Source organism: Equus caballus, chromosome 2, assembly GCF_041296265.1.
Source record: "Equus caballus isolate H_3958 breed thoroughbred chromosome 2, TB-T2T, whole genome shotgun sequence".
NCBI classification, from domain to species: domain Eukaryota; kingdom Metazoa; phylum Chordata; class Mammalia; order Perissodactyla; family Equidae; genus Equus; species Equus caballus.
The window spans coordinates 17,864,701-17,890,554 of record NC_091685.1 but is presented as its reverse complement, the minus strand read 5'-3'; the positions used below and the strand labels follow the sequence as shown (position 1 = coordinate 17,890,554).

The window sequence follows — 25,854 nt, the reverse complement described above, 5'->3', positions numbered from 1 at the left end:
GTTTTGTATAGAAATGCAAAGAATGAAAATTTTTGTTTGCAAAAAATTGTTGGTTTAGGTCCAGAAGATTTATGAATTTGAGTTGACATTTGCATTCTAGACACACAAAAGTATCTCATTTGATGTGACCAACAATTGTGATTTCATTTGCTTTAAATTAGTGGAAAATTAAAAGGATCACATTCTGTTATGTTAAGTATGTTTTGGGAATAAAAATGAGTTTCAGAACAGCTTTTATTTACACTTTTGGTACCTCCTTAGTTTAGGTCTTAGTACAGGCCGTTTGAATATTGATGCTTTAAAATATTCCAGTTAGTTTATTCATTCACCAGGTTTGACAACCTACTGTATACATGCTCTTTGGGTTTTTCTGTATAGTGAAAATGAGAAGATTGTCAGTAAGGGTACTTAGATTTTCTCTTGGTCCCCTTCCTCTGATAATTCTGCTTATCAGTTAGACTGACAAAAAAGGAAAAAAGTAAGGAAAAGAGCTATTAAATAGAAAAGAGATGGGTGTTTATTTTCTGTTGAGGTTCCCAATAAATGGCATCCCTTTGTAAATATAGGCAGATGGAGGCCAAAATATCACCTTTGTTATTAAAAAACGTTGTTAGAGGACAGAGCCAAATAATTTCAGAATTGCCAGAATTAGGCAGATCCCAGTCCAGATAAGGCCTGACTAGGGTGGAGAAGAACACATGCTCTTTGTAGGCAGGTCCAAGCCCAAGAGGAAAATGGATAGAGTTCCGTTAAATGTCTCCTGTTTATTTTCCCCTGATGTACTAATTAAATATATCACCCCACCTCAGGAGTTAACAGTACTTAATTTCTTTTCATGTAGAAAAGATCAAGAAATGGGGAGAAGCACTGTTTGCCTAACATTCCATGGTATTGTATCTATTGAATAAAGATTAATGAACTACCCACTATCTATAAGACTCTGAATGGAGACAGAATACCTACATATCTAAGGAATTATTCTGAGAACCACGGTATAAGTGGTGAGCAGCCTGTGGCTTGCCTGCTTTCTCAGTTGGCTCTTACCCTAATTTCCGGTCAAAAGATTAGAAAGCTTCCTTTATAGTTCTGCTGCCCATGCAGCCCAGATACTAACATTTGATGCCAGAAAGTAATGATTATCATCTCATTGTCTTCTGTTCAATAATGTAGTAGTCAGAAGCATAAAAACACACATTTTTTTTAACATCCGAGGAACTCAATAAGTGCTTTTCAGTAGTTTTTTGAATAAAAGAAAAGTCTATAGGATTTTTGTTTTTTTCTGCTTTGAATTCTTGAATTTTATTCCCAATCCCCTCCCCCCCCATAAGCCCAGTTTATTACTGAAGTGTGTAATAATTACTAGTTCTTGATGCTTCTGCCTGACGTGATCAGCAGGGAAATGAGTGGGTCCCCCCACCCAGATTCTGGCCCATGTACTGAAGGCCTTTCCACACCCAGCAGCCTACCATAGAAGGTGGGGATGGTAAGGCCAAGGCCCCATTGATGCTTCATGGCCTGAGCCCCAGGAGTGATGGCACCAGCTGCCTGGGCATAGGCAGCCCACAGCCCCAGAGACCTAAGCCCCCATCAACAGTGGACCACATGGCCCTGGCCCCCCGACTTTCACCCCCCTTCCCCCGGAGTGATTCCACCTCAGAGCTCAGAGGACACCCAGAGTTACCATTTGGTATCTGCCAGTTTTTCCAACTGACCTATACCCTAGCCAGCACCTTCCTCCCCTACTTTCCTGATTCATGACATCAAAACACTGGCTTTTCTCCTTTTCCTTGAGGCTCAGGAGGGCCAAAGCAACAACCCTTCGCTGCTTTTTCTCTCTCCCCTACCGTGGGTTGAAGGAAGGGATCCATCTTGTGTAGAGGCACGAACTCCCTCCCCTAAATCAGGCTGAAAAGGAACCAGCCAGCTCTTAGCTCCTCCTAATTGTTTTTCTTTCCAAACCCAGTTTATTTTTTGCTTCTCTTCTACCCCTACCCCCGACCTCTGAAGCCATTTTATGAATTGTTATATGCCACCTGAGCCTCCAGTAAAAACAAAAGTAGGCTTTCCTGTTAAAAAAGAAAAAAAGAAACTGCTTTTTAACTGGGCCTTAAATATTACCATTTTTTACATGATGGAATATATACGGGGTAAACTGTCATGATATTTGCAACTTATTTTTAAATGGCTTGGAAAAAGAAAAGCTAGGTAAAGAAATATGGCAAAACAGTTCAGTTGTTGAATCTAGATGGAGGAGAGGATATATGATTAAAAATTTTTTTGTATTAAAATCTTTGGGAAAAAATACAGAAAGGATCATATTTGGGAATGAGACTTCTCAGTGTGCATTTATTATATCCTTTTAAGTATTGAAGAGTATGGGTGGATTTCCTTTTAGAAAGTAACATTAAGTAAAAATTGATTTTAACATAACTTAGAATGATTTTTAAAATGCAAGATTGATCTGTATGTTAAAAATTGATACAGCGGTTTAACTGTAGTTATAATGTATTCAGTAAAATAGTTTTACCTCATAGAAATAATAGCAGACCTATAGAGTACCTGTTATGTGATGGGTGTTGTATTAGTGCTTGCTGTATCTCATTTAATCCATAAAATAGGTGAGAGATTACATATGTCCAAGGCCACATAGTTAAAATTGTGGAGGCAGAATTTGAGCCCAGGTGAGGAGATATTAAAAGCATTTGATTGAGGAGTGATAACCATTCAGTAGCAAAATACATGATTTTATTAAATATCTCTAATATACAAGGCATTGTGCTTAGTGCTGTTGTAGGGAATACAAAAGTTAGCAAGACATGTATTTGTTCAAATTGCTGGTAGTGTAATGAGGAAGATATCAGAGAGAAATAACAACAACTAATATTGAGCATTTGCCCTCTGCCTTGCCGTGTGCTAAGTGTCTTATCTGCATTACTGGTATTTCATTTATGATTTTTTCACCTCTGTGAGGTGGATATTACAAAACCTTTTTACAGATGAAGAAACCAGAGGCTCAGAGAGGTCAGTTAATTTGTCCAAGGGTCTCATAGCTAGTATGTGTGCGAGTCATGATTCAACTTCAGATTGGTGATTTCAAAACCTGAGATCTTAACCTTTATACTCTATAACCCTTTGTTACTGTACTTAAAGAGAAAACTAAGTGTGGTGAAGGAAGTAAAATGCTGTGGGAATTTAGAAGGGGGTGGGTTGTGTAGATTACATGCCTGTTTGCAGGTGTGGGGTTTGTGAAAATGCTTACAACTTGGTAGGGCAAATACACAGAACAGAATCTGATGTCAGGCAGAATAGGATGTAGGGCTGGCGAGAAATAATATGGACAAATTAGTTTGGAGAGAGTTTTTTTTTTTTTTTAAAGATTTTATTTTTTTTCTTTTTTTCCCCAAAGCCCCCCGGTACATAGTTGCACATTCTTCGTTGTGGGTCCTTCTATTTGTGGCATGTGGGACGCTGCCTCAGCGTGGTTTGATGAGCAGTGCTATGTCCGCGCCCAGGATTCGAACCAATGAAACACTGGGCCGCCTGCAGCAGAGCGCGCGAACTTAACCACTCGGCCACGGGGCCAGCCCGCTGGAGAGAGTTTTAAAAAGAATTGCTTGGTTATACTAACTGAGTTGATATCCTTGAGGAAAGGAGTTGACAAGGAAAGATAATGCCAAAATTTCATTTCTGTATGATTGAGAGAATACCATTATGGAAAATAGAAGTAAGAATGAGGAGCTATGTAAGTAGGAGATAGTGATTGTGAGTTCATTTTGTGGGACTAAAATGGAGAAGTGCAAGTGAAAGTGATGCTTTCCATCCATGTTTTTTGACCTTGACTGCATATTAGAGTATCTACAGAATTTAAAACCAAAACAACAAACACACACACCCCGCAGTCCAGGCTCCACCTGCTAAATCAAAATCTCCAGAGTTGGAGCTCTGGAATCCAGACCCTTTTGAAGTGCTGCAGGAAATGTGTACTATCTACCTGTAAGTAGTGAGAGTAGAAATTGGTACAATCTCTGGAGATGAATTTGGCAGCAGTTCTGCTTCCAGGAATTTTATCTGTAGATACAGTCCTGCATATGTGAAACGGCCTGTGTACAGGGCTGTAAAATGTAGCATTATTGGTCATTGCCAAAGATTGGAAAGAGCTTGCAAGTGTACCAGCAGGGGATTGCTTAAATTAATTGTAGTACATCTATACAGTGGAATACTATTCAGTTGTTAAAAGTATGGCAGTAGCTGTAAATGTCCAGTGATGATAGAATGACCTGTATGATATATTAAGTGAGTAAAGAAATACGTCTTCTGTACTCAGAATGTTTCTGAAAGGATAAAGAAGAAATTGGAAATGGTTACTGTTTCTTGGAGAGAGAGACTAGGGGACTGGAGTCAGAGTAGAAAGGAGACAACTTGTGTGTGTGTGCGTGCATGCTCTTTTTGTCTGGTTTATTTTGCTTTTCATCATGTATAATCTGAATCCAGCATTAGTTTCTCACATCTTCCACAAGTGGGGAGGCAACTTTCAACTCTACCCTTTTTTGTGTGCCTTTTGAATTTTGTGTGATGTGCCAATGTGGTATTACCTATTTAAAAAAAGAGAATTTTAAAAACTGTACAGTTGATTTTGCTGTGTAGTTAAGAGTGGGTGAATGGTTTGTGCCCCTCCCCTTCAGTGGTTTATGGTTAATATTAATGATTTCTACTTCATATGTCCCCTGCAGATCTAGCAGCATGGGTATCACCTGAGAGGCTTTTTTTAGAAAAGCAAAAATCTCTAGTCCCATCCCAGACCTACTGAATTAGAATTTGCATTTTGATAAGGTTCCCCAGGTGATTCAGAAGACACTTTCATATTTGAGAAACACTATTTTAGATGAACCACCTGAAGCAGTACCTGAAGCAGTTTATTTGCTCCCTACTTGTCTTGACATGCAGTTTTCTCACCTCTGTTCTTTAAATAATACTATGTAGTGATATCACCCGCTTGTTGAGTATCTACTATTCATAAATCGAGGGCTTGTCCAGAACACTGTACAAATCAGTGCTCAGGTGCTTAATCTTCAGTACTACTCAGAGCAGCGTTTTCCAAAGTGTGTACTGAATCAGGAACATTATTAGTACATTGTACTGATAATATACGTAAAAGGGTTCTCTGGTCAAATCAGTTTGGGAAACATTGGGTTAAATAAAAGTGAACAGTTTTCTTTATTGCAGGACTGTTCAGAGATTTGACCAAGGAATCCTTTTTTTTTCTAGGAATATCTCTCAGGTGTTTTGGTCGGTGGAATACACTTTGAGAAATGCCTGGTTTAGAGGAAAGAGCACCACTGGCTTTGGAATCCTTGGCAAGTTACCTAATTTCTCTGAATATTCATTTTCCTAACCTTAAACTGGGGATAATAATACTTGCCTTGGTGGTGGTGTGAAGAATAAATGAGAGGTATATAAAAACACTCAGCTTAAAGCTTCGTACCTCCTCAGTGTTCCAATGGTATTTAATATTACATAGGTTACTTCTTTTTCTTGCTGTTATGCTTATAGTTCATTTCACTATGTCTTACTGTCCTTATCAGAAAGTGAGGGAGGAGAAGGTTAAATGATTCATTTTGGTGAAATATTAGTAGCTTTATTAAAAGTTTTGGTGTTCAAAAGAAAACTACTAAGTAATATGAGAATCATTAGCAAAATTAATTTATTTTGCTCTGCTCTATTGGATGAGTATTGAGACCAGAATAAACTTCCCAGTTATATCAAAGGAATTTTTAGTCACTAAAAACAAATCAACAACAACAAAAGATATCAAACTTTCATCTGAACACCCTTGACATGTTTTGTTAAACTGTTTTCTTTTTTCTTTTTTTAGTCAATAAATTGATTGCACAAGAGGGTCCTTCCTTTCTCCAAATGCGAATAAAACATCTGTTGAAATCTAACTGTATCTCCCAGGCTACTGCTTTATCAAAACTGTGTGCAGAATCTAAAGAAATTTCAAATGTGTCATCCTTTCAGCAAGCGTATATCACATGCTTATGTTCCATTCTCCCTAATGAAGATGCTATTAAGGAGGTGAGTAAAGCAGATAACTGCTGTTGTCATTCACACTTACTATGAATTTAATAGATTTTGATAAATATTGCACAGCAGGATGAAAACCAAGACTCATTTTTTCAGGCTACTGAAAAGTACTATTTTAGTTGTATATTTAACTGTTCAACAGATTGAATATAAAGTTATGTGTTGTAGGTGGATTTGAAAAGTAGATAATTAAAGAATATGCAGATGGATGTTTATGTGTTTGGGGGATGGTTTGCTTTTAAATCTTTAAACGTGAAAGTTGTTTTTTCTTCTTAAAGTAATGATTTCTCTGTGTTTGGGAAATGAAGAAATTATTAATACTGGTGTCAAGGGATAAACTAAAGACAATGGCGCTTAACTTTAAGTAGCTTTATACATTTAACTCTGTAAGCAGAGAAGTATAGAACTTTAGAACCCATGAATACGTTTTGAACAATGGTTAAGTGGACAAACTGGATATCATGGAAAATAATTAAGTAATTGAGTTTTTTTTAAAACTATTTTATCAGTCAGATTGCATCCTTTTTTTTTAACCTGAATCATTGTTTTCCTTAGAAAAGTTGGAATTAGTTTTCGCTAATAGTTTTTGATAAATTATACAGAGAAAAATGAGGAATTCCTAGGCTCTATTCCATCGTCTTTAATTCTCTTCCCTGTCGTTCAGATCTGACATAAGCATTCTCATTTTACCTCTACACTGAATTTTCTTATTAAATGTAGGGATCCCAAGGATCTGGTTTTATGCTGTAGTAATTTTTAAACTTTTATGACAATTTCACCTATAAATATGCAACTCTGTCTTTCCTCCTCACTCCTTTAATATACAGACTCCACCAAGACCAACAACTTATTGATCCTGTTACCTTTCGCTCTCCCTCATCCTTCTTATGGACTCACTTCCCTCTGTACTCTGCTTTTCCATAGTCACTCAGTGTTATCGCTCCATTTCATACACACTCAATTCCTCTGCTGGTCTCTCCCTTAATTAATTGTACTTATTTGACTAACCAGTATCCTGATTATCCCTAAATCTCCACCTACTCTATATTTTTACCGGCACCAGTGGCACTAAACTTGGGTGGAGAAAAATCTGCCAATGGATTTTACTTTAATTCAGTCACATTGTATTTCCTTAGTTCAGTCACTCTCCCACTCTTAGATTACCATTTCATACTTTTTCCTTTCTCTTCAAACCTATGCTATAATACCTTCTATCCCATCTCACTCTCCATTGATGAACTTTCTCCCTGTTTCTCTGAGGAAATTCGGGCAGTTGGAAGAGAATTTCCATAAGCTACTTCCATGACATCTATTCGTCTACCTGCATCTCTGCATATACACCTTCTCTTCTGTTACTAAGGATAAACTACATCTGTTCTGGGTAAGGCTAGTCCCCCTGACTTCTGCATCAGATCCCATCTGCTCTTGCTCCATCAAGGATAATGGGACAGCAGTTCTCCTTTTCTCTACTGTGTCATCAGTTTCCCCCTCAGCTGTAACCATCCCGTCAGCGTTTATGCTGTTATGTCTTCCATTTTTAAAAAAGAATCTTGAGATTCTACTTCCCCTTCCAGCTGCCACCCCATTTCCCTCTTGGTTTTCCAGTGTACTTTCTTGAGTGAATTGTCTGAATTTACTGTTTGACATTTTTCTCCTTGAACACATTCTAATATGGCGTTCACCCCTGCCAGGCCACCACATCACTAAATCCAATGATGATGTCTCAATTTTCGTTTTACTGAATCTGACTTCTTAACTTTGTCTTTTGAACTTCTGACAGAGTTTTTCCACTTGGCTTGTGGAAACTCTCCTGGTTTCCGTCTACCTAACTGGTTGCTCGTTCTCATTTCTACCTTGCTCTTCCTCCTCATCTTTCTGATGAGTAAATGTTCCCATACTCTAGGACTCTGTCCTTGCATGTCCTCTCTTTTTCTATCTACACTTACTCCTTTGGTGATGTCATCTAGACTTAGTGGCTTTGATTACCAAATGTGGTCTGAATCCCAAATGTTTTATTTCCAGCCCAGTCCTCTCCTTTGAACTCCAGACTCATATATCCAACTACCTAATCACTGTCTCTACTTGTATTACTGATAGCATCTCAAACCTAACATGCCCACAGCTAAGCTCCTGATATTAGGGCTTTGTTTTTATGAGTTTTCTTCTGAATAAAGTCAGTTTCCTTCCAACTATATTCTCAGTGTTGGAGGTGGTAGGGGCAGGGCAGGTAGTGAATAACCAGCTACTGGTTTGTTTTTTTTTTTTTTTGAGTCCTTATTATATGTTAGGCACTATGCTAAATGCTTTATGTACATTGTCACATTTAATCCTCACAACTCTTAGGTAGCCCCATTTTATTGGCGAGGAAAGTGAGGCTCAGATTAAGTAATAGGTTCATGGTTATGAAGCTTAAAGTGGTTAAGCTGAGATTCAAACCTGAGTTTGGTATACTATCACTAATATTATATTAAAGATACAGGATAATAAGTATTATCCTAGGTGGTATATATCTAAGGATTTATATACCAAATGCTGTCTTAGGCATTGGGGATACAAAGATGAATCCAGAAGCCTCCGCACTGGTGTACTTGCTTTCAGTCTTGCCCTCTACATTTTGTTCCTCCCAAATGTAGCCAGAATAATCTCTTTAAAACTTAAGTCAGGCCATGTCACTCCCTTGATCAAAACCATTCAATAGCTGTCATTTTCCTCAGAATAAATCCAGAAGTCTTTATTCTATGTGTTATGGCCCCTGGTTGCTTCTCTAACTGCCTCTGACCTTCAGTGCTCACTGCTCTCCAGCCACCTTGTCTTTGCTGTTCTTTGAACAAGCCAAGCGTTTTTCTGCCTTAGAGCTTTGTGCTTGCTATTCCTTCCACCTGCAGTACCCTTCCAGCAAGATAATTTGAATGGCTCATTCCCTTACATCATTCACGTCTCCTCAATATTGCCATATCAGAGAGGCCGTTCTCACTTTTCCATCTAAAATAACACCCCATCCCCTTACTCTCTCCTATTTTTCTTCAATAAATATCTGCTGTCATTATTATAGATATATTCAAACGCGTCTGAAATGGACCCCATCACTCTCTGTCCCCTTACTATATCTGTTTTTTCCTTATAGTACATGTTAACTACTACTTCCACTGGACATCATATTTTCTTGTTTTCTGTTTCCTCCCACTAGATTGAAAACTTTATAAGGACAGGGACATAGGTTGGTTCACTGCCATATCCCTGCATTGTAGAGGAATACTTAGCCACATAGTAGGTATTCATAAGAGACTAACTGTAAGCCTTTATGCTGATTTGTTTATTTACATGGGGAGGGTAAGGAGATGAGAAACTGCTTACCTCTAATAACTGCTGCACTATTTTGTTTTGGGGAAACTTAATAAGAGTAAGATGTAGTAATGGTTATTCCCACCACCTGATATATGCCAAAGAATTCAGAAGAAGCAAAAATCTTAGAGCTTCAATTTGATTCCTTTTCATCCTGTGACATTACCAGCTAAGTCTTCCTTTAATCTCTCAGCCTTTGTTTATTTGATACGTGTTTTGTTTTTAGCATTGTATTAGGCATTGGCAAATACAGAGGAGTATGTATGGCCTAGTTTGGTTTTCAGAAACAGTTATAGGAAGATAAGTACTAAGCTATATGGTACTGCCCGTAAATTCAGTAGAAGTGTACACATAGAAACTGTCTTTGTAGACTGGCATATGAGGCTTTATAAAAATTGATTCTTGAGTTGTACCTTGAAATAATGGTGGGATTTGGATGGGTAGAAGGAATGGTTGTAGGATAACTAATTGTGGTAGTAAAGGCACAGAAATGAATGTGTACTTTGCATGGACCCACTAGAGAACACCTTGCCTGGGGCAGAGAGTGGGTGTTGAGGTCTTGTGAGAAATAATACCTGGGGGAAAAGGAAGGCCTTGGGAACTCCAATGCATTGGAGCTTAGATTTGATGCATTAGAAATTAGGAAAGTTTTGAAGGTAGGAAGTGAAATGAGTGAAACAGTGTTTTAGGAATCTTAGAGTATACCTTAGGTTTAGGAGAAGGGATTGGAGTTAGCAAGAGGAGAAGAGACAGGATTTGCTGACAGGACAAAAGTAGAGGATGATGTGTAAAAATACCTTCCAGACACTCATAAGGCCTGGAAGAATGGCGGTGCTCTGCCACTGACTAGAATGGCAAGGGAGGGAATGGGAAGATAGTCAGCTTTGTTTTTTACGTGATCTTTCCTGGTTTATTAATAACAAGTGAATAAAACAGGATTTTTTCCTAAAGTTATATAATTTCTTTCAACAAATTTGTTGAGTTTGCAAGACACTGGACTATAGGAAATGTGATTTGATTCTCTACAACAGGGGTTGGCAAACTGTGGCCTGTGGGCCAAATCCACCCAACTAACTGTTTTTGTAAATAAAGTTTAACTGGCACACAGTCATGCCTATTTGTTTATTGTCTATGGCTATTTTTGCTCTATAACAGCAGAGTTAAGTAGCTGTAACAGAGACCACCTGGCCTGCAAGGCTGAAAATATTTTCTGTCTGGCCCTTTGCCGAAAATGTTTGCTGACCCCTGCTCTACGAGGATCAGATTTTCCAGTGTATTACAACCACTAAATAACATTTAGTTTAACCCTCCATGTTTTATCAGTGTTGAAACTAAGGCCAAGATGGTAATGTTTCCAAGGCCCTACCTGCATTAAGCTACTTATGGAGTCCAAGCCCAAGCTAGAACACAGATCTCCTGGCTGCCTGGCCAGCCCTCTTCCACTGTACAACGTATTTCTAGTTGGTAAACACTGATGAGCCATGTTCTAATAGGAAGCATCTTGGTGGTATATCATGCCGTTCATACTTATACATGTATAGGTGTGATTTAAAACATTTTTATAATGTTTGGGATTAATTTGTTAAATATATCAATGCAAAAACACTTAACACACATCCATAAAATTATTTTAAAAAGGAACACTGGTACCATCGTAATTACTCTCTTATCCAGTGATGTTTCCTTTTGCAAGTGAGAACAGAATTAAAGAGAATCTTTAAAATTTGCTTTGGAAAAGTACTAATGAATCACTAGATGTTCATTAATTGGAGTTTAAAATCAGCATATGTTCTAAGGTAGATTTATACACACTTTTTGCTATTTACTTCAGCTCAGTTCAGGAGCGAAGTCAAATTAACTTGAGCAACAGCTGGGAATAAAAGTACTTGTATGTTGGCACCTGTGGGTATCGCAGTAATGGATGTGTGTAATGGGAAACCTCTGTTGGGGAAGATTTAGCCAGACACATACAATTAAGATTAATTGATGAGGTCAGCTTGAAAGCCAAAATTCAAAACCCAAAATTTAGTACTCAGTGGAATCCTTGAGTTTTAGGTTGTAAATACTTCATTTAGAATTGAATGCGATGGCATGACACTGCTGTTAAGTTTTACGTATGAGAGGATTTTAATTTTGCATATGAGAGAGACCTGGCCATGGCCTAGTGTCCCAAGTGGATGTTTCCTATATTTTTTCATTACTGAAAGAGGAAATCTTTGCAAAGATCAAGTTTTCCACACATATGATGAAGGATAATGATGTTTTAAACATGAAGCACTTCTGTTATTATGAAGAGCCAAGAAATCTGTCAGCAGGCGTTTTGGCATAGTTAAGTAAGGTCCATTTCTGTCGATCCCTAAGTGAACTACATCTTCAGTGTCTAATGTGGTTAATAGACACAGTAGCAGAGACTTGTTTCTTCTCATGATGGGGAAAGGAAAAGAAAACAGGACCTAATCTACCCACCAGTGTAACACTGTTGGGAATTAACACCGTCACTAGGTATAAATGATAAACAGAGCAAATACATTCAAACAGGACCCACTGGGAATTCAATTTGGAAGAAAAAGTAAACAAGCATAGAAATTCCAGGTGTAGCTTAAATAAGAATCAAGATTAAAATGGATCCTGAACAAGGAATAACAACAAAATGTATAATTAAATTGAATGTTAAAATCTAAATAATTTTACTTTATTCTTATGGTCATATGGGGAATGAGATGTACACTCAAAAATTGCACTGAAGGTAGAAAGGCTGTGTGAAAAAATTGAAGATTTGCCTAATAAACATTTCATCTCCTACAGCAGAGTTCTTTTAAATAGCTTTGAAGAGACATCTTCCCAGGAGGTAGTATGTATCTGGATCTCACTTCTAGTCTGCCTTTCATGGGTTATGTATGGGTATTCTGGTTGATGTGTGATTACGCTGGAGGGATCATTATGGAGAGTTAGTCAGACACATCATTTTCAAGACTTCACTAGGACATTTCAGGCTGCTCTCAGATACACATAGTCAGAGGGTTTAATTAGAAACATCAATGACCGTTTATTTCTTTAAGAAACATACAGGTGACCATTTGATAGCATAGTGCTGGTCTGTGGTATTGCTACAGTTTAAAAGAAGGCGATTGGAAGCACAGCTTTTTTTTCAGGTCATGTCTATGAACCTAACAGGGACGATTCTCCCAAAGGTAGACTCTTAACTTCCACCATTCTCCTACTCAAAGTTGCAAGTGTGGTGAAGCTTATATGGATAACCTTAAATCCACCTTGATTCCTTTTTGAAAAAATATTTACCAGCTTCAGTTTTTAAAATCTGTTATTAGGAGCAAATTATTTGTATTACATCTCAGACTGATCAGGAAAATACTAGATTGAAAATCACTATTCTAGAGAAAGGTAAATGATAAAATATTCCAGTAATGGCACTGACCTGAATGCTAGTTTACCCTGGTAGCCGAAGCATGAAAATAACTTAGGAAGACAGATAGGCTGCCTCTACCCACCTTCTTTTATGTTAGTTGGCCCCTGTCATACCATTGATGTTTAATTTGCTGATTATTATGAAAGTCTTCTAATTGCATCTGTTCTTGTGCTCACAGTTCATTTTCTACAATAGCCAACGTGATCTTTTTTCTTTTCTTTTTTTTAGGTAATATTAGGCATTTTATTTTAAGATTATTTTAGTTTTACGTGTTAATGTAAGAAATAAAATAGATGTCCTTCCAGTCATTTAACATATATTCATTAGAGGACACTGCTAGGCACTGGGGATACAAAGGTAAACAAGACACCAGGGAGCAGACGGTATTCACACAATGTGAGACTTAGGGGAGAGGTCGGAGCTGGAAATTAAGAGTTCCAAGTCATCAGCATTTGAAACCAGAGAATGAATGAGATTAACTTTTTGAGAACTCTGGAAGTTAAATAAAGGCTTACCAGAATCCAAGGAGGTTTTATTCAAGAAAAACTGATGGATATCAGTAAGAGCAGTGAGTTTGGTGACATTTTACCTTGCCCTACTTCCCATCTCCCTCTCCCCAGGCTTGAAAACAAACAGCCTCAAAACTATGGTGACTGTGAAAACCAGCAGCCTAACAGCCACCAGAGGAAGCAGAATGGTTTTGGAATTCTACAAATTGCCCAGAGAATTGTCACTATTTGGCCTATCTGGCAACTTTGTCAAAAGCTCCCTCCTCAGGATTTGTCTTTATTTGACTCAGAGCTCCCTCTGCCAAAAGCTCTGTGCCCAGGGCATTTTCAAAAACAATTAACGGTGATTGCTTAACATGACAGTTGTCTGAGGAGGCATTACCAGTCAGAGACTGGCCAAAAAGATTGAAGAGAAAAACTGGGATATGGGATGTCCATAGGGGACTTTGAAAACCTCTGATATATTCCAAGGGCTCTGGAAAGCAACACACATGTACAGGTCTGTGTATCTGCCAAGGAATGACCTGAGAAGGCTCCAATTACTCACCTCTTGATTACCTTGAGGTGCTGCACAAGTAGGAAGTGAAAGGTAAGGCAGAGTTGGAAACTGGCTACTGAAATATTGAAGGCGTGCCCAACACACAAAACAGAGCTGCTTGGCAAAAGCAGAGATATACACTTGTTCAAGGCATTTAAGTAGATTTCTTGAATATGTTGAATATGTCGCTGACAATTAAGCTATCCAAACAGAGACTATAGTGGCCACACATGACAGACAATACAGACTTTACAGAATTATTCCAGGAAAATCACTAAACAAACAAATAGTAACACTAACAAACCCTGAAGAGGTGGGGGAGTCTGATTTCCACATTTGCCATAATATATTGTTTAAAATATCTACTTACCATATAAGGAAATGTGATAGTCCATACACAGGGAAAAAAGCAGCCAATAGAACTGTTCCTAAGGACACACAGATGTTGGGCTTAGTAGACAAAGGACTTTATTTATTTTTTCAGTTATTTTATTGAGGTCATATTGGTTTATAACGTTGTGTAATTTCAGGTGTACATTATTATGTATCAGTTTCTATATAGAGTGCATTGTGCTCACCACCAGGAGTCTTAATTTTTATGTCACCATACGTATGTGCCTCTTTACCCCTATCACTTGTACCCACTACTCCCTTCCTTTCTTGTAACCACTAATCTGTTCTTATTATCCTTGTGTTTGTCTTCCACATATGAGTGAAATCATGCAGTGTTTGTCTTTCTCTGTCCAGCTTATTTCGCTTAACGTAGTACCCTCAAGATCCATCCATGTTGTTGCGAATGGGATGATTTTATCCTTTTTTATGGCTGAGTAGTATTCCATTGTGTATATATACCACATCTTCTGTATCCATTCATCAGTCGATGGGCAGTTGGGCTGCTTCTGTGTCTTGGCTATTGTGAATAATGCTGCAGTGAACATAGGGATGCATAAATATCTTTGAATTGTTGATTTCCTGTTCTTTGGATAAATACCCAGTAGTAGGATAGCTGGAGCATAAGGTATTTCTATTTTTAATTTTTTTAAGAAATCTCCATACTGTTTTCCATAGTGGCTCTACCAGTTTGCATTCCCACCAGTAGTGTGTGAGGGTTCCGTTTTCTCCCCATCCTCTCCAACATTTGTTATTTTTTGTCTTGGTAATTAAAGCCATTCTGACAGGTGTAAGGTGATATCTCATTGTAGTTTTGATTTTCATTTCCCTAATGATTAGTGATGTTGAACATCTTTTCATGTGCCTGTTGGCCATCTGTATATCTTCTTTGGAAATATATCTGTTCGTATCCTCTGCCCATTTTTTGATCGGGTTGTTTGTTTTTTGTTGTTGAGTTGTATGTGTCCTTTATATTTTTTGGAAATTAACCCCTTCGACAGGGCTTTAAATCAGCTTTTACAAATAAGTCAATTCTTGTTATTTGTGGTAGTTATGTTTTATATAGTCACTGCAAACAATGAATTAGCAAATACTGAAACCATTGCTCTGAGGGGAAGTACAATGTTAGGTTCCTCTGGTCACAACATTTTTGTTAGCTGATCAATACATAACCTTGGGTTATGTGTGCTTCTGTTTAACGACACCATGTTTATATTGTTGATTCATTAATATTGAACTCACAGCCAACAGCACTGTAACTTGTGCCTGAATGAAGCTTATCTAACAAATATATTTTCTTTTAATGCACATCATAGCCTCTTGCACTTAGTAAAACTAGACAGCACTGCTACACTACACTTGGGGGCTGTTTGTTTTGTTTTGGTATTTTTGTGAGGAAGATGGACCCTGAGCTAACATCCATTGCCAGTCTTCCTCTTTTTGCTTGAAGAAGATTGTCCCTGAGCTAACATCATGCCAGTCTTGTTGTACTTTATATGTGGGACACTGACACAGCATGGCTTGATGAGTGGTGTGTGGTCTGCGCCTGGGATCCGAACCTGCAAACCCAGGGCTGCTGAAGTGGCGTGTGCAAATTTAACCAGCACACCACCAGGCCCCACTTGGGTGCTGTATTAAACAGCAAAATCACCAATGAAAAGCATGGAAGATCCAAAAAAAGTGGCACTAAGTAGAACGTGAAAAAGATGCTTGTTACGGTATGAGAACTGAAACAAGAAGGCAGAGCATCATTTTGTTTGATCTTAGCTGGGGACATGCACATCAGGAGACTCAAATTTTTTGCTGCTCTGTGCATATTCATGAATGACTGTGAAAGCACTGTGAGTAATGAATTTTGGGGTTAAAAAGAAATTTTAGCAAGTAGGCTAATTTGTACACACAGAATCTGCAAATAATGAAGAGCAATTGTATGTTCAGAGAACTGCGTCTAAAGAATTAAAGGAAAGTATACAATGTCTCAATAAATAGAGAATAGCAGTAAAGAAATGGGAGTTATTTAAAAAGAACCAAATAGAGATTCTGGAGTGGAAGAGTACAATAATTGAAATTAATTTGCTAGAGAGGCTCAACATTAGATTTGAATTAGCAGAAGAAAGAATCAGCAAACTTGAATGAAGGAGGTTAGTTGAGATTATCTAGTCTGAGGAACAAGAGTCCCAAAAGACATGAGCTGACAAAATTGAAGGGGGAAATAGACAATTGACATATAGTCGTTGGAGAGTTTAACACCTCACTTTCAGTAATGGATAGACCAGCTAGATTATAAGGAAATGTAAGGCTAGAGCAACACTATGAACCAACCAGATCTAGCAGACATCTATAGAATACTCCACCCAATAGCAGCAGAGTATACATTCTTCTCAAATGCACATCGAGCATTCTCCAGGATAGAGCATATGTTAGGCCACAAAACAAACATTGATAAATTTAAAAGGATTGAAATCATACAAAGTATATTCTTTGGCAAGAATGAAATGAAATTAGAAATCAGTAACAGAAGGAAATTTGGGAAATTCACAAATATGTGAAAATTAAACATACCTTCTCAAGCAATGGATCAAAAAAAAAACCCCAAGAAATTATAAAGTACACTGAGATGAATGATGAAAGCACAACATGCTAAAGTTAATGGGGTGCAGCTAAAGCAATGCTTAGAGGGAAGTTTATAGTTGTAAAATGTCAATCTTAAAAAGGAAGGATGAAGGACGATCTCTTATCACCTCATGCCTGTCAGAATGGCTATTATTAATAAAACAAGAAATAAGTGTTGGAGAGGATGTAGAGAACAGGGAACCTTTGTACACTGCTATTAGGAATGTAAATTGATGCAGTATGGAGATTCCTCAAAACACTAAAAATACAAATACCATATGATGCAGCTATCTAATTCTGGGTATTTATCCAAAGAAAACAAAAACACTAATTCAAAAAGATACATGCACCTCTATGTTCATTGCAGTATTATTCACAATAGCCAAGACTTGGAAATAACCTAAGTTCCCTTTGATGGATGAATGGATAAAGACGTGTATATGTACACACACGCGCGCGCACACACACACACACACACACACACTGGAGTGCTATTCAGCCATAAAAAAAAGAAATCTTGTCATTTGTGACAACATGGCTGGACCTTAAGGGTGTTACACTAAGCGAAAAAAATCAGAGAAAGACACATACTGTGTGATTTCATTCATATGTCGAAGATAAACACATACAGAGAAAAGATTGGTGGTTACCAGAGGGGAATGGGGGTGAGGGGTGGCAAAAGGGCACTCTTGTATGGTGACAGATGGAAACTAGACTTGTGGTGGTGAACACGATGTAGTCTGTACAGAAGTTGAAATATAATGGTGTACACCTGAAATTTACATAATGTTATAAACCAGTGTTATCTCAATTTAAAAAAAGAGGAAGATCTGAAATTAATAACCTAACCATCTACCTTAAAGTACTAGATAAAGAAGAGCAAACTAAACTTACCTTTTAATCTCTTATCCACAACTTGTAAAATCCAAACCTCTTAGTGAAATTAGCAACGATCTGGTGAGTTAGGGTAGTTCTCTAGTTAGACTTAAACATTTTTTTCCTCTTAGTGATTTCTTTTACTTTGTTGAGTGTTCAGCTATGCATTTATAAAAGACATTTGTTAGGTTTTATCCATGATTTCTAAGTGCTTTGCCACAGGAGAATTTTCAGGCATTAATCTTGTCAAATCCAACTCTTTGTTTTTATTCCTTATTCAGCATTAGGGTTGGCAGGGAGGTTTGTAACCATTATGTATAAAATTCATAGGGTAAGGTGGTACGTTTTCATCTTTCCTACCTGAGTTTCCAGCATTAGCCACTTCGTGCCTTTATCCTGAAAGTTTTGATACTGGTAAATTCAAATGCCATTGATAGTGCTTATGCATGATTTGTACTTTTGTATCATTAAGTTTATCAGACTTTTGTTATGAAGTAAATTTTAATTAGGAAAGATCTGAGGGAACTGTTTAGGATTTGGAAGAGGCTTAAGGTGAGAACATGGTGTGGAATGAATGATCCTGAGTAGTCTTTCAGATGCTTCTAAGTTCTTAGCTAGTTCTGCTCACTTTCCATTCATTTCAGTACAGTAGATGTTTATTGACTACCCTTCGAAATAAAATAATCAGCATTCCTTGTCTTCAAGGAACACACACTTGAGGAAAACCAAAGGTATACAGTTTCCTTTCTGTTTAGTCATAATATATTGTCAATTCTACTGTTAAAACATCTCAATATATTATAGTGACTAAGAGTATGGACTCTGCAGCCAGACTGGCTGGGGTAGATCCTGGGCCTCTTACTACGTGTATAACCTTTGGCAAGTTACTTAACCTCTCTGTGCCTCAAGTTTTGTAATCTGCAAAAGGGGGTGACAGTAGTGTACCTATATTGTAGAGCTATTGTGAAGATGTAATAGTTTATGTAAGCTTGTAGAGCAGTGCTCGGCATATAGGAATGCTGGATGAGTTAGAAACATTATCATCATCATCTTTATTACCTTTCCACTGCTTTTGTTTCTTCACATCTCCTTATTGCTCTTCTGTCTCTACAGTCTTCTTACCCTCTCCTGTTTATCTTGTGGGCTGACAAAAACTCTCACTTAAGTTACAGCAGAACATTACGGGAAACAAAGGAATATACAGCCAGCACAATCTCACCTTTCTTTAAAATAGGTGCATATTTGCAGTAGTCTTATATTGAATCCATCCTGTACAGTTAGTGTGTATAGACAAAATGCTGGAATAAAACTCACCACATTGTTAACATTGGTTATCACTGAGTTGTAAGATCTAAGGACAATTTTTATTCTCTGTATTTTTCAGGTTTTTGATTATAAATATTTTCATAATCAGAAATCTAATAAATAGAAGTAATCAAACTAAAAACTATTACTAATTTCAAGTCATCCCTTTCAGATGTGTATCCAAAAGAAACAACAACAGCAAACTGATTCCCCATAAAACCCAAACGATGAGTTTCATGTCTTCCAGTCTCCTACTGTCATTAGCTCACATGGTACCTTTATTGAAATCAGCAAAAAATACCATGCTCCATTATGCCCCTTTTCACATGGTTGCCTTTCAGAGGTCTCCCTTCTTCTGAGAGGAAAAACCCCATGCCAACACTTAGGGCTTGGCAAGCAGACTGAATTTTAGTCCCCACTAACCTCCTTAGCTGGTTACCTTTGTGTACTGTGAAACTGGAGAACTCTATGGCATGGCCTTATTCAGGATATCTTCCATTGTCTCTAACTTTATTTGATTCAACCTTTCATTCACGGACTGCCAGCTAGGTGGTAAATATCACTCTTTACAGTTACATCAGATAACCTACCCGCCACCCCCCACCCCCTCACACACACACGCCATGATTACTCTCACATTTATTAGTTTGCTCATTCTGGCATCTTTTTTTGAGACCCTGATATCCCCCAAGAGCTGTTTTCCTCGGAGACTTCTTTGCTTACTCCAGTCCACGTTCTTCTTGTCTTCAATCTGTCCCGCTTATTCATTCTGCCATTTGGTGACCACTAAGTTATTTATCTTGTAGTTATCTTTCATTCCAACAAATATTTATTGATGTTCCCCCATGTGCCTGACACTGTTGTAGACCCTAAAGATACAATGGTGAACGAAACAAACTTTTGCCCTCATGGAACATATATGCTAGTTGATAAGATAAGGATAATAAACAAAGATTTAATTATTTGATGCATGTGTCCTACTTGTCTTAATGGCTCTGGAAACTCCATGGGATAGTAAACTCCATAGTAAACTCCAGGGATAGGAATCATGTTTAAGAACAAAAAAATTATTTGATTCCCTATCCAGGTACAAGGTATTTTCTAGATACTCACTGAAATTCTCAAAAGCTTGTCAGTGACCTTCATTTTAATTTACTTTAGCTGAAGAGTATTTTGTGGCATATATTTGATTTTTAGTGTGGTCTTAAGCTATTTATTACAAAAGGTTGAGGACAAGTAGTGTAACTATATTATATTATTAGTGAGGTGTTAAAAGTATGTCATTTTAATTTACCTGGATTTTTCTTTTTATTTACTTAATTTTATTTCTTTGTCATACCTCTTTCTTCTCTGTATTCAAGAAAATACAAGTATTTGGGGTCACATGCTGAGATTCTCTTCAGTTAAAAAAATCTTAACTGAGTGCTTATTTGTCATGCAGAGATTCTGAAGCAGGCACTAAGGGAGATAAAAGTATGAAATAAAATACCATACCAGGGGCTGGCCCAGTGGTGCAGTGGTTAAGTGCACACATTCCACTTTGGCAGGCCGGGGTTTGCCGGTTTGGATCCTGGGTACAGACATGGCACCAGTTGGTACGCCACACTGTGGTAGGCGTCCCACATATAAAGTAGAGGAATATGGGCGTGGATGTTAGCTCAGAGCCAGTCTTCCTCAGCAAAAAGAGGAGGATTGGCAGCAGTTAGCTCAGGGCTAATCTTCCAAAAAAAGGAAAATATCGTACCAGCTTTCAAGGGATTTAGAGTCTATAAGGAGGGGCAGATAACAGACTAAAGAAACTCTGGCTTCAGTTTCTTCACTTGTAAAAATGATCAGCTTTTTTTTAATTATCACTTAAATGAAAGTGGAAAATAAGTCTAGAAGGACGTTTCTGTGTTATTAGCCTAAATAAGTGCATGTGAAGTAAATGTGTTATAGAATTGGAAGGTTGTACAAAAACACCACCATAAACTAGTCCTACTTTCTCAATAGATACCTTGATGGAAGTAAAACAATCATGTAAATGGATAATAAAAATGTGTGTAAGATACCATGCTTAGGTGTTATGGACCACTTAGAAACTTCATTATCAGGCATATAGTGGTGTTCTAAATGTCAGGTAAATTGCAATACTAAGCACAAACTAAAAGAATTTTAGTATTTTAAGTTTACTACAAAATATGTAACACTTTGAGAAAGTTGAGGTGAAGTTTGAGAAGTTAGTAGAGAGATTAGGCCAGTGTGAGAGTATGGTTATCAGCATCCCTATGGTAGACTCAGAAGGCACTGAGATACTGGAAGAACGAAAGTGCTTCCCTGTTAGGAACTCCCTAGATTGATGCTCCAACAATACTGCTGTGTTACCCTTAGCTGTATTGAGATAATATATTTCTGTTCCTCTGATATTATGCACACTCTCGCGCGTTAGGCCCTTGCATGTGTTTTTCTCCCTGTCTGGAACAATTTTTGTATTTTGCTCTACCTTTCCCCATGGCTTATTCCTACTCATTCCTTAATTCTCATCTTAATTGTGACTTCATCAAGGAAGTTGTTTTCAATCCTCCAGATTTAGGGTAGATTTTTCTTACCAAAGGTATTTGAAGAATATGCTATATACTGCCCCCTGTGTAGCATTTAACGTACATTGTTATTCTTTGTAATTGCCTGCCTCCTTATTTATTTTCCCTGACTAGACTGTGAGTTCCATGAGGGCAAAAATCAGGTTGGCTTGTATTGCCTGTATTTAGCATAGTACAGGTACTTAGTAAATAGCGCTGCTTTGACAGATATAAACATTTTAATGTGGCTGTTTTCCTTCCTGAGAGATTTTGTGCACAGAGGATTTTGGATATCATTTATAAGACTGTGTTCTTGTCCTCAAAGAATTTGTAGTCTAGTTGGAGACCAAAGTACAAGCACAAAAAAGTGAAATGAATGGTAAAGGCCAGTGTGAGTCACTAGTTCAAAAGTTGACCCAAAGAAGAAGAAAAAATAGCCCAAATAGAAGTGTTGAGGAGATGCTGTGAATTCAGAGCAGGGCAAGACACATCATTGGGTGCTAGAGCAGTCTTCTGAAGGAAGACTTCTTAATGAACAGAGTTTCAGTTGGATTTTGAAGGATGAGAAGAATTGGCTGAGCAGGGGAGAGGAGGCGGGGCTCTTTAGGCCTAATATGCACTAACTGTTAGTGATCATCTGTAGAGTATTTGTAATAAATGGAAATAATAAAACTATATATACCTTATAAACTCATCCAGATTTTTCCTATCATTTCCTTCCTCCCCCATCATTTTAGGTTAAAGAATTTTTACTTGAAATGTATATTTCTAATTTTCTTCACTTTTGTCCCTTTTTTCTTACCACTTTCTTTCCAAAAGATGAAAGCCTGTACATCTCTGAAATATACCCTTTTAAAATGTAAAGGCTTCTCCATAGGAATAAAACAACATGAGATTAGTTTTTCATTTTGTTTACTATTACTTCTGATTATTTCCCAAAATGACTTGAGACAAGAAACACTCTCTTCATAGGCCCTCCTTTTTCTTTTTCTTTTTTTTTTTTTTTGTGAGGAAGATTGGTCCTGAGCTAACATTTTTTGCCAGTCTTCCTTTTTTCCTTGAGGAAGATTGTTGCTGAGCTAACATTTGTGCCAGTCTTCCTCTATTTTTTGTATGTGGGACACTGACACAACATGGCTTGATGAGTGGTGTGCAGGTCCATGCCTAGGGTCCGAACCTGTGAACCCTGGGCCGCCAAAATGGCGCACACAAACTTAACCACTACACCACTGGGCCGGTCCCCTTAGGCTCATTTTTTATTTGTGAAGTAAAAGTAATGTTTCCTGCCTTGCTAATCTTACAGATTTATCGTGTTGATAAAATGAGATAATATAATAAAAGTTATTTGAAAAGGATAAAAAATGTTCTAGAAATGCAAGTTGTATGTTATTTCCTTTCTAATTTATGTGTGTGGTTTAGAGAGTTTCTTGTGCTGTTTCTCAGTTTGGAGATGTTATATTGCTGTCAAAATCAAATTTTAGAATTCTCGGGTTTTGACAGGAACTTTAACATGGCATGGATGGTAGGCGGTATTTCCTCTGGAACAGCTGTTTTCACTTGCAATGGAATTCTCATTTTGGTCCTTCAGTCAGTGCAGTTTTAAGTGGCCATGTGGTGGGCATTTCCTCTCTGGATGATGCTTCTGATTCATTCAGCTAGGGATGAGGACGTGGTTGTTTAGGGCATCAGTAAAATTTTATCTTCATAATGTATGATGAGGTCTTTTTTTTCCCCCTGAAAACTGAATTTAACTTTATGTTTTAAGCTTTAGCAACTTTACTTTGCCTCCCAGTACTCATTAGATATAAATTTGCATCGAGTGATATTACATCTGAGAGTGATCCTTTGAAATGCTTTCTAGTATTCTTAAGGTTCACTTTTTAAAATTTATATATTTCACAAAAACAATTTTTAATGGCACTTTTAACGTGCTGCCTATTTGCCAATCCTTTTAAAAACATTATTTTAAAACTGAGCTGTGACTTTAATAGACGCACATACTACATTTTTTTAAGTTGAGGTATAATTGACATATAACATTATATTAGTTTCGGGTGTACGACATGATGATTCGATCTTTGTATGTATTGTGAAATGATCACCACAATAAATCTAGTTAGCATCCATCACCATACATGGTTACAGTTTTTTTTTCTTGTGATGAGGACTTCTAAGATCTGCTCTCTTTTAGCAACTTTCAGATATTCAATACAGTATTAACTATAGTCACTATGCTGTACTAAAACATATTATTAATTCTTAGAGTAACTCTGTGAGGGAGGGAGGTTCTCTTACACCCATTTTACAGATGAGGAAACTGAGGCACTAAGTTACTGAGAAGTTATGTAACTTATCCAGGGTCACACAGCTAGTAGCTATAGAGCTGAGAAGAGAATATGCACAATCTGGTTCTAGAACAATTGGTTTTAACCACTACACTCTACTGCTTATGTCATCTCATTGTATTAGAAAAGATTAGGAAACACAGAATAGTAAAGGGTTCACTTTGTAAACATAAACTTTTTAACCCTGATTAAACTTGATTTATGCATTCTATTCATCAGCACCTATTTACTGTCTTCTATGTTCCAGACGCTGATAAATGCTGAGATTGAAAAAGATGTATGTAGCCCCTGACCTCATGGATTTTATATTCTAGCAGAGAAGACAGATGCTAATATGTTGTTCAACTAATGGTTGAATTGCAGTTGTGATAAATGCTGCAAAGGAGGAATTTGAGAGTAGAGTTTTTGACAGGAATTCTAACATGGTCTTAGAAGTTAGAACGATTCTGAGAGGAAAATCGCCTTTGAGCTAAGCTTTGAAAGAAGTCTTTCTGTGACTACCTAAGGGTGTGACTAAAATTAGAACTGCATGGCACTTTGGAAGAGATGAGCTAAACTCCACATACCTCATTTGTCCTGAAATTATTGTTTTGTATATTTGGTTCCTGGTATAATTGACATTTCTAATGCTGACACAGTCATGAAATAGATTATGTTCTTCCTATTCTGACAGAGAAGTGATAAAATAGAGAGTGGGAGTCGTTAGAGCTCTTATTCTCCTGTTTTACCAGTATACAAAAAGACCCCTAGGAAATTCTGCTGATTTCCCCAGAGGTATTTTTTTTTAAGATTTCTATGAATAGTGTAGATGAAAAAGATGTGTTTCTAAAAGTGTTTAGTTTGAAAAATTCAGTTATGCAAAAGATTTTTTCCTTAATTATATGAGAAAATGATATGTTAATACAGCAGTTGTATTTAAATCAGTTTCTCAGCAGGCCTCCCTTAGCCCTACTGGCAGTAAGGGTAAGCCTTGTATTTTTCTATCTGTGACTAGAGTGACTGGAATAAAATGGAAAAAGAAAGAAAGGAAAAACAAAAAAAAGATGAGGTACTTCAGGTGAAAATAACCTGACGTTACTACGCATAATTCAACTCATTTATATGGTAGCAGTGTTCATGAGTAATTTTTTTAAAACTGTACAAAAATGTTTTTATCTGTGTTGGGACTTCAGTGAAACTTCCTTATAGCATCTATTCTCTTCTCCATTTAATATTTGCCTATATGAAATAGTCATTCCAGAAGACTTAGCTGTTAGATAATAGAAGGAAATTATTTCCTTCTAATTCTTGCCTCATCAGTTATCAAAGATAGAAAACGTTATAAAGAAGCTTCACGTTATATAACAGAGTTTACAGGAAAGTCACCATTTTCCTTTTGACTTAGTCATCTCATTTTTGATAGATTGCAAAGGTCGACTGCAAGGAAGTACTAGACATCATATGTAATCTGGAATCCGAGGGTCAGGATAACACAGCATTTGTTCTTTGTACGACTTACCTTACCCAGCAGCTCCAAACTGCAAGTGTATATTGTTCTTGGTAAGTATATTTAGTTTTTATTCCCTTTATTTGTGAGTACATAGTATAGCATTTAGGATTTGTGTAAAACATTGGTTTGTTTCAAATTTGAAGTCTAAGCAAATTAAATGATAAGGTGAATTAAATCTCGCTTACAAGCTAAACTATTTAATTAAAGATGTTATTGGTTTAATCTTTTCCAGAAGAGTTCAAAACATAAAGGGTAAAAAGTTTGAGCTCCTCTTAACCATTCCAAAGAGGGTTGTCTGTTAACTCCAATATATGTTGTCGTCTTTTAAGATAAAATTATGGCAATATGAGACAAATTGGTGTTATGTTGTTTTCCTTTACA

The 25,854-nt window shown here is 37.2% G+C and overlaps 1 protein-coding gene across 4 annotated transcripts in view; it reads left to right on the top strand.

The window, feature by feature from the left end:
• Positions 1-25,854, top strand: part of RLF (RLF zinc finger) — a 71,895-nt gene that overhangs the window by 32,317 nt on the left and 13,724 nt on the right. Inside the window, exons 5-7 of one of the 4 annotated variants that reach the window (XM_070260236.1) lie at positions 5,266-5,354; positions 5,873-6,075; positions 25,387-25,523. In XM_070260236.1, the coding sequence (XP_070116337.1) occupies positions 5,914-6,075; positions 25,387-25,523 (299 nt within the window). In that variant the 5' untranslated portion in view covers positions 5,266-5,354; positions 5,873-5,913. The remainder of the gene's footprint in view (positions 1-5,265; positions 5,355-5,872; positions 6,076-25,386; positions 25,524-25,854) is intronic. The other 3 variants (XM_001916449.6, XM_070260237.1, XM_070260238.1) reach the window with 3 other exon arrangements.